Source organism: Nycticebus coucang, chromosome 4, assembly GCF_027406575.1.
Source record: "Nycticebus coucang isolate mNycCou1 chromosome 4, mNycCou1.pri, whole genome shotgun sequence".
NCBI lineage: Eukaryota > Metazoa > Chordata > Mammalia > Primates > Lorisidae > Nycticebus > Nycticebus coucang.
Window position 1 is genome coordinate 144,812,639 of NC_069783.1, and position 9,875 is coordinate 144,822,513.

At 47.7% G+C, this 9,875-nt stretch overlaps 1 protein-coding gene across 4 annotated transcripts in view; it reads left to right on the forward strand.

Moving 5' to 3' along the window:
* MYO18B (myosin XVIIIB) overlaps nucleotides 1-5,897 on the forward strand; it is a 301,196-nt gene extending 295,299 nt beyond the window's left edge. For all 4 annotated transcript variants that reach the window (XM_053588976.1, XM_053588977.1, XM_053588978.1 and 1 more), the window contains 2 exons: nucleotides 2,450-3,701; nucleotides 5,690-5,897. In XM_053588976.1, the coding sequence (XP_053444951.1) occupies nucleotides 2,450-3,689 (1,240 nt within the window). In that variant the 3' untranslated portion in view covers nucleotides 3,690-3,701; nucleotides 5,690-5,897. The remainder of the gene's footprint in view (nucleotides 1-2,449; nucleotides 3,702-5,689) is intronic.
* The last annotated feature ends 3,978 nt before the right edge of the window (nucleotides 5,898-9,875 follow it).

A 9,875-nucleotide genomic window follows, 5' to 3' on the forward strand; every position in this document is an offset into this window, starting at 1 on the left:
TTGTTTTTTTTTTTGTGTGTGTGTGTGTGTGGGTGGGTGTGTGTTTGAGACAGAATCTCACTCTGTCACTCAAGCTTGAGTGCCATGGCATCATAGCTCAGAGCGAACTCAGACTCTTGGGCTTAAGTGATCTTCCTGCCTCAGCCTCCTAGCAGCTGGAATGACAAGCTCTCACCACAACACCTGGCTGGTTTTTCTATTTTTAGTAGAGATGGAGTCTCACTCTTGCTCAGGCTTGCCTCAAGCTCATGAGCTGAAGCAACCCACCTTCCTTGGCCTTCCAGAGTGCTAGGATTACAGGCGTGAGCCACGACCCCTGGCCACCCTTCATTGTTAATAGCTAATCATGGACATTCATTATCAGTCATTAATTGTTCAGCATAAGCAGCACCTGCCCCTGGAGGGTTAGGTGCTAGACACTGTACCGAAGGCTTTTCTTTCAGGCTCCTAACTGCCCCATAAGGTAGGCACTGTGACCAGGGTGGGGCATTGGAAGGGGTACTTTAGGAAATGAGAACAGCAAGTGCAAAGAAGGAAGCAGGGGGGGTCTTGTCCTGTCCCAGGAAACCAGTATAGCTGAACACAGTGGGATGAGGGTGGGGGGATCCCAGGAAGAGCACAGGCGATGGTGAAGAGAGGAAGAGAGGTGGCCGCTCACCTCTACTAGCAGCTTGACCCCGTCCTCCCCACTATCCCTAGATCATAGTGTCAATTCTCTCCCACCCATCTGACATGGCAAATAAGGAGAGGCAGACGATCCCAGCCCCTGAGAGTATCATCCTGCCAGCCCCAGAGGAGGCAGGCTTGTGGGATGCTTGAAGCTGTGTCCTCAGGAGTTCCAGGAGGCAGTGTTTAGGTGCCTGCCTTAGTCTGTTCTGGCTGCTATAGCAAAAATACCATAGTTTGGGCAGCTTAGAAACAGCAGAAATTTGTTTCTCATAGTTCTAGAGGCTGGGAAGTCTGAGGTCCAGGTCCCGGTGTATTTGGTGTCAGTTCAGAGAAGGCCATCTTCTCACTGCGTACTCGCAGGGTGGGAGGGGGAAGGGGAGCCCTCTGGGATCTTCCATAAGGGCCTTGCTCTCATGACCTAGTCACTTCCCCAAAGGCCTCACCTCCTAATGCCATCACACTGGGGATTAGGTTTCAACATACGAAATTTGGGAGGACACCATGTTCAGTCCACTGCAGTCCCTACCCATCTCCCTGGAAAAGGCCCTGACTCCCTCCCATTCCTTCGGAGGCACGTCCTCCAGGGACCTTTGGTTCGGCTTCCTCTCCAGACTCAAAAGCCACTGGGGGCATTGTGGTCAGTTCTTTTTCTCCTAAACTGTCCTTTGTGTTTGTGGGTAAAGGTGGCAGTTTCCAACTAGGTAAGCGGGAAGTCTTGTAGCCGAATCCCGACCACCCTGGCATATAGAAATCTGAACGCTGCAATTGTCCAGATTTATAGTTGGAGCAACACAAGCACTCAGAGGCGTGGATCGGTCTCGCGGTTAGAAACCTGCATTTGTATTGCCCTCTGCCTCTGTTCAGGCTGAGCCTGGGCCTTTGTCTGCAACGCCAGCATTCTGACATTTGGTTCCTCTTTTGCTTTTGTATAAATTATAACTTTGCTAGTGGGCAGGAAGGCGGTCATTTCTCCTAGAGGGAGGACAAATAGATTGTATTTATGAAAGGAAGGATGAATAAACTCCTATCTCCCTCCTTTTAAATGAGGCCCTTTATTTTATAGTCTGTAATTTTGCACCACTGTGAGGCTACTGCATTCTCCAGGCTGAGTGTTTTTGGAGCTGCTGCAGCCAACTCCCTTCTGCATTAAAGCCTTGTCTGGTGTAATCCCAGAATAGCAACCGTCTGTCCGCTGGTGTATAGTCTTGGCGTCAAGTTGGTTTCATGTGAATCTTTTCTCCTGGGAGGAGAAGATCGATGTACCTACCCCCTAGAAACTCCACCACATGAAACAATTGGGGCTATTGTACAGCGTCCCACAGATATACACGTTCGGGTATTTGATTCCAGGAAACCCCACTCGGTGGGACTATCCTCCAGGCCGAGCCCTAAATAAATAAATAATCCCTGTGTGCCCCCTTTTAGTCTTGAAGGAAGCAAATTACTTATTTCACAGTAGGCTTTGGGATGATGGGTCCTATCCTGTCAGATATGATGCCTCATAAATCTAATTCATCCTTCCTTGCTACAGTTTTAATCTCCTCAACTGTACTTAGCTGGGTTTAATTATAGACAGAAATTGCATTTCAGAAAGCAACAAGAAATCATTTACATGGCTTGAATTTGCACATTAAATCATATGGTTCATTTGAGAGTGTGGTAGGAATGGCATTTCCAAAGAAAAATAATATTAGTGCCTATGCTTAGTGGCTCTCACACCAATTGCACAAATTGTATGAATTGCACAATTTCCACTGACTGCATTTTTCTTCTGGCACAGGATGAACGAAGAGGCCGGGGATGCTGAGACCACCCAGTCGGTATCTGCCCTGCGCAGAGCCCAGGGTGTCCATAGCACGAACTCAGGAGACAAGTCTGTCTCTCCCCACTCGGTCCGCCGGAAAAAGTACTGTCATTTTGGGGATGGCGAAGGGTTCGGTGTTGAGAGAAAGCCCATGGAGAGATTAGAAGCTCCATCTTCCTCGCAGGATTCTCAGAGTACAGATACATCCCTGCCGTCGAGGGGAGGCAAGCTGCCCAGTCCTTCAGCAGCCCTCTCAGAGTTTGTGATAGGCCTCCGGAGAAAAAGAGCCCAAAGAGGCCAGGGGTCCATGCTGGGGCTGGAGGACTGGCCCACTCTTCCCATTTACCAGACCACGGGGGCTTCCACGCTAATGAGAGGCAGGGCCAGCAGTGATGAGGGAGACCTCTCGCTGAGGTATGGGGCAAAATCACCCCTGGAAATGGAAGGGGCCTCGGGGACATCAGCTGGGCTCCCCAGGTCCACCAGTCTGAAATGCATCTCTTCAGATGGTGTTGGGGGCACGGCCCTGCTACCTGAGAAGCCAAAGACCCGGTTCAGTTCCTGCGAGTCCCTCTTAGAATCCACACCAAACTTGGGGAGAAAACTAAGCTCCTCGAGTACACCCAGGGACTCACTCTTGTCTCCCACACTGCATCCTCGGAGGCGGTGTCTGGAGTCCTCAGTGGATGACGCAGGCTGTCCAGACCTGGGAAAGGAGCCACTTGTCTTCCAGAACCGCCAATTTGCCCACCTGATGGAGGAGCCTCTAGGCAGTGACCCGTTCAGTTGGAAGCTCCCCAGCCTCAACTACGAACACAAGACCAAAGTGGACTTCGACGACTTCCTTCCAGCCATCCGGAAGCCTGAGACACCTACGTCCTTGGCCAGAGCGGCCACAGATGGGCAGGACAGTTTGAGGCATTCAGGTGCTCACTTTGAGATGGAAGATACTGATCGTTCCTTCCTCTCCGGGATCAAGACTGTTTTGAAAAAGAGCCCAGAGCCCAAGGAGGACCCTGCTCACCTGTCTGACTCATCTTCATCCTCCAGCTCCATCGTGTCCTTCAAAAGTGCCGACAGCATTAAGAGTCGACCGAGAGTCCCACGACTCGCAGGTGACGGTGGTGAGCAAACGTCCTCTGAGCACAGAGAGCCCGAGGCGGGAAGGAAAGATAATGATGTGGAGAGCATAATGAAGAAGTATCTCCAGAAGTAGCAACCAGCTCAGGTAAGAGCAACAGGGTGAGACCATTATTCCCAGGGAATGAAACAAGAGGGCTCACCCAGGTCTGGCAGCCTTGTGAGAACAGGTGCTGCCTTTAACGCCGGGACTGAATTCTGTAGAGACAAGAGTTGGAGAGGTTCTAGCTAAAGTAATGTGTGGCTGGTTGAAAAGCTTATCAGAAGCCCTTGCTATATTTTTGTTCTTTAAAATGCAGCCTCATCAGAAGGCAAGAGGGTCTAGCACAGTGGTTTTCAACCTTCCTAAGGCCGCGACCCTTTAATACAGTTCCTCATGTTGTGGTGACCCCCAACCACAAAATTATTTTCGTTGCTACTTCATAACTGTTCATAATTTTGCTACTGTTATGAATTGTAATGTAAATATCTGATATGCAGGAGACCCCCAAAGGGGTCATGACCCACAGGTTGAGAACTGCTGGTCTAGCAGGATGATGTCAAAGAAGGTACCAGACTTTCAGAGTTTCCCCTCCTAGCGTTACTTTCTCAATCCCATTCTACCTGGGGTCAGGAGAGCTACAGTGGTATTCTGTCCACATAATGAGGGGGGGCTTATGGTGGGATCACAGATGCACGAAAGGCCAGCTGCAAGAGGCCTTTAGAACAGTGGAGTCCAATTCTTGCATTTTACAAAGAGCGAAACTGAGGCCCCAGGTCAGTGGGGGTGGGGGTGTGTGAAAGTGCAAAGATTTTGGAGAAGTAACTTCTCTCTTCCCTCCCTCCTCCTAGCTCTAATCCCGGCATGTCTCAGAATACAGGTAGGAAAGGGAATTCATTGCTAATAATGGTTTACATGTATTGAGCAAACATGCCAGGCAGCCCTTTAGTACTCTTTATAACCCAACCCGTGCTTAGCATTATTTATTCCTATTTTACAGGCTGAGAAACCAAGATTCAAACATGTTAAATTGCTTGTACAAAATTATCAAGGCAGATCTGGGATTCAAAACTCTAGAATCCGTACATTTAGCTGTAATATTTTCCTTAGGACCATTAACTCCAGCCATTTTCGTGAATGCAGTCATAATGGGCCACAGCCCTGCTAAATCTCCCAGTCACTGAATCTTAGGACTCTCTACAGCTCCAGGCTAAGGTGGTCCCGCAATCACAAGTGGTTGCTCCAGTGTGTGACTTGTCACAACCCCCAGGCCACCTTGACTCAAATGAGCCACACATCCTCCACTTCTGAAGACCTGCTTCTTTGAGAGCCTCCCTCAGCCCATCAAAAAGCGATTGCCCCTTCCGTGGAGATGGGCTTGGGCTATATTAGAGCAAACTAATTTGACTTAACATGGCCTTCTCTCTGCTCTCAATTACTGAGTAAAGATCCGATATTCATTTAGATTATTATACACCTGGGGAAATGGAAAGCAGTTTCAAAGGCCAAGTAAAGGGCACACGTCCGTAAGGGGAAGAGTCCTTAGCATCATGGAACATCTTGTCTCTGCTGTTCTTTTTTTTTTTTAACTCACCTTTTCTCCCCAAGCAAGCTTCTTTTCTGAGGATGCTAGTTTCGATCTATTTGCTATGTATCCAGCCCCAGCCCCCTGATGCAAATGTATGGGGGGCCTTCAAACCAAATAAGCCCCTCAAAGCTCAGTTCTTCCTGCTATAAGACCTGGGACAAGTCATGCAGTATTGCTGAATCTCTCTGTCCTCAGCGGAAAATGGGCATAATGATACTGCCGACTACTTTAAGTGACACTGCAGGTTACCTGAGCATCCGAGAGATTTCTAGCAGAATGTGGCACCCAGAGGATGCTATGAATGCCAGGTTACCTGAGCTTGGACATTTGGGAAAGCCTGTCCCAACTTTTCCTCCACTTGCTTCCCTCGCCACCGACACCATTCCTCTCAGCAAAGTTGCGGCAGTAATGCCACCTGGGGATACAGAATGCCACCTCACTCATACTCTCCATCAAAACATACTCTTGTTCTTCCCCTTCATCAACCCTGATCTCTGTTTGCTTTCAGCTTCCTGAAATGCAGCTGCCCTTGAAGACGTCTGACTCCACAACTGTTTGGAGAGAGACTGACCAGGTCTCCCTTGGGCCCTCAGTCTGGAGCCAGCCAGCAAGGCCACCCTCAAGAGGAAAGATGGGCCCACAGAGGCAGATCCCGTGGGGACACTGGGCTTCCAGCGTGCTTGGTCTGAACAAAATAAAGTGTTGGCTCCCTGGCATCTGTGCCTCCTCTCTATTCTATGACCAGGCTATCTGCTTCTTCGAGAGGCTCGCTCAGTCCATTCATCAAAAAGCCATTGCCCCTTCCATGGAAATGAGATTAGGCTCTATCAGAGAAAACTGGGGCTCTGGGAGGTTGATAGGGCATAGCTAGGGGTGGAACTGTTTCAAAGAACAGAACTGACCCAAACCATTTTTAGTTTGAGGTGTACATGGCCATTTCTCTCCCTCTGTGTCTACAAACCACAACCTTCCTCTTCCCCTTCATCTGCCAGTTTCAGCTCAAGTGTTACCTCCTCCAGGAAGTCTTCCCTGATATATCAAACTGAAATCAAGTCTCCTTGTCCATGCTCCCTTAATCTCCATACTTGAGCCATCATATTTCCCTTGTTTATTTATTCATCCATATATATTGTGTTTATATGTAAGTGTACGCAAGCATGCAAGAACTTTTGATGAATGAATGAATGATACCATGAACAAATAAATGAGTCCAGGCACCCTGTATGCATCTGACACCCAGACATACATCCATCCCTACAAATAAATGTGCACCTGTAGAAAGTTTAAGCACCTTGAACTTAACCCCTTTTTACAAAGGTGCAAGTAGTGTATATATGCCCATATTTGGGTAGCCAACTGCCTCTGGGTAGACTCCTGTGAGTCCATCCCTAGCGCCCCTCTGGTGTAGCCAATCATAGCTTTCACCAGAGGGAGGGAATTCTTGTTTGGGTCCCTGGTGTATTAGTTTGCTAAGGCTGTTGTGGCGAATTACTACAGATGTGGTGGTTTAAATAAAAGAAATTTATTGTTTCATAGTTCTAGAGGATCGAAGTCCAAAAATCAAGGTGTCAGTGGGGTTATTTTCTTCTGAGAGCTGTAAGGTCCTCTGTCCTTAATCAGAAGATTGCCCCTCTCCCCTGGTCTCTTCAAACTGTCCTTTGGTCTATGTCTGTATTTCTCCTTTTCCTATTAGATAAAGGCCCATACTAATGAACTTATGTTTGCTTGATTACCTTTGTAAGGACTCTATCTGCAAATAAGGTTACTTTCTGAGGTACTGGGTATTAGAATTTCAACATTTCTCTCTCTCCTCTTTTTTTTTTTTCTGCAGTTTTTGGCCGGGGCCGGGTTTGAACCCACCACCTCCTGTATATGGGGCCGGCACCCTACTCCTTTGAGCCCCAGGTGCCTCCCTTTTATAAATTTTGTTTGTTTGTTTGTTTTTTGGTGGAAGGAGTGGGCATACAATTCAACTCATTACAACTAATGAGAGCTCACTCCAAAAAGAGGCGATCTCGGCTCTGAACATCATCATGTCAAAATGTGGAGGAATAGGGGATGAGGTGCAAGGGAAATCCACTGGAGCCCCTCTCTGGAAGAACTCACTGTCTTCCTGCCTCTCTGATGCAGTGAGGTGGTGGGACAGTGGGCTCTCTGTCATCTCCAATGCAGGGACACTCTCCCGCTTGGTGAGTCTGTAGGCTGATGCTGTTTGAATAGCATCCACCCACAGCCTGCCACGCACAGGAGGGGCCCTGCACCCTGCAAAGAGCTGGGGCACATGAGGGAAGCAGGTGGGACCTCTGCAAAGAGTCAGAGGCCCTGGCAAGGAGAATGCACCCCCCAGAAGCTTGGGTATGGGGTTGGTCTGGGAGAAGACCCAGGCTTATGTGCCTGGCTCTCCCAAAGTTTCTCACAGAGGAACCCATGGAGTCTTAGCCTCAGACAAGCCACTGTTCTCACTGGACCTCAGTTTCCCATCTCAGCAATGGGAATAACAATTACTAGAATATAATGAGATTTGGGAAAGGAAGATTCTAGCAAACTCTATATTAGTTTGCTGGAGATGCCATAATAAAATTCTCCAGCCTGGATGGCCTAAACAATGGAAGTGCATTTCCTCATGGTCTGGACACAGGAAACCTGAAACCAAGTGTTGGTGGGGGTGACTTCTGAGGCCTCAGTCCTTGGCCGGTGCCAGGGTCCCACTCCAGAGGCAGGGTCCGTTAAGACTTGTGCAACGGAAACCATTGACTAAAGAAAGGTAAAGTTAAAAGCAGCAAGAGATAATGAGACAGGACACGCAGAATAGTGTTTTCAGAGGTGGGAAACACAGGGGACCACCACTAAGAGGTGGAAACACAGGGGGCCACCACTAGCTTGTGGAGTTCCAGCGAATGGTCCTGAGTGTTTGTTCCACTCAGCTTTTATTGAAGGCTAGTATCTCATTTAGTAGCCCAGAAGGTAAGCTGAGGAAGGGAACAAAACCATCAGCAGTTTCTCTGAGTAAGCTTGTTAGTTCTTATTCTATCTATAGTCATTTAAGAGTGTGAGCAGCTTTGAGAAATTCAAAACCTGGGCCTTGTGTGGGGCAGCCTCCTGTCTGTGGTCACACATGCACAGATTCCTTAAGGAAGGTTAAACCCCTGTAGTTTATCTGTGGAGTAGACACCACAGCACATCAACCCTCTGAAGAATTGGTGGATGAGAGGAATTTTCCTCTATCGGTGGAGTAGACACCACAGCACATCAACCCTCTGAAGAATTGGTGAATGAGAGGAATTTTCCTCTTATCTCCAACCCAGAGGCATCTTCCTCTGTGATAAGGGGACAAACCCTCTGCCCATATTTCGGGGCTTGAGCTGTTCCCTTGATCCTGGCCATAATATAATCCCTGCAGTGGGTATTTGCTTTGACTGTTGACTGGGCATGGGATAGCCTGGCTGATGTTCCTCCCCAGGTCTTGCACGTAGCTTCCTTCTAGGCTATGACTTCTTCAGAATGTTTACAGACCCAGCAAGGGTCTTTGCAAGCTGTATCCCTTACAGGCCAGGCTTCTAATACAAGGAGGAACTGCTCAGATAAGCAATTTAGCTGCTGGTTTCAAAGTAAAACTAGCTAAACCATTTTTATTCTGCCTTGATCTGCTTATTTCTCAGTTTTCCCCTTTTTCTAGGGGTGTTTCCCCTTGCCAAGAGTGGGATCTTTGGTCCCCATTCTCCCTGCAGGCTGGTAGATGGCCACCTTCTTGCCATGTCCTTGTGTGGTTTTGCTTCATTCACACAGGCACCTCTGGTGTCTCTGTGTGTGTCCAAAATTCCTCTTATAAGGATACCAATCATATTGGATCAGGGCCCACCCTAGTGACCTCATTTTAATCACCTCCTTAAAGGTTCTATCTCCAAATACAGTCATATTCTAAGTACAAGGGCTTAGGGCTTCAACATATGAATTTTAAAGGGTCATAATTCAGCCCATGCGAAAATAGGTGGTAAACTAATTTATTAATAATGACGTTATTCTTGTGATGATCAGATAAATACATCCCACGCTTTACACTTGGTCCCCCCCAAAAGGCAATTGAGAAAGTCAGGGACAGACCTGTATTTTCTTCCTGTCACTGGCCTTTCATGGACATTTTAGGGCCTGGAACCTCTGAGTTTCTCTTCATATGCCAGTAATATCACTCACTCAGCCAATAATTGTTGCGTGCCTCCTAAGTGCTGGCGGCATTCCCCAAATCAGGGTTCCAGAGGGGGGCAGGCAGAATCAGCCTGCCTTTCTGCTAGGGAGACAGACAATAAGCAAGAAAATTAATATACTGTCAGAGAGTGAGAAGCTCTATGAAGAAAAACAAAGACAAAATTACCCTGTGAGTTCCCTGTTAAAAATTTATGGGAGGTTTATTTTACGAAGTACGTTTTTGTAAAGGAAGAAACCCGCCATTATTCTTCAGCAACGTGCAAACCATACATCCGAAAAGGTTACATCCAAGTACCAAGAGCAAAGCTTTCCTCATTGTTCAGCAGTAAGCAGGAACCTTAAAGATGCTCATTAAAAGTCAATTTTATACCCTAGAAGATGATAAGCATTCCCCTGCCTGTAAAATCTCCCTTGTAACCCACACAGCCTGGAATAGAAGGTACTTATTTAACGTGATACTCTTCCCTGCAAGATGACTCTAGAAATGCCAC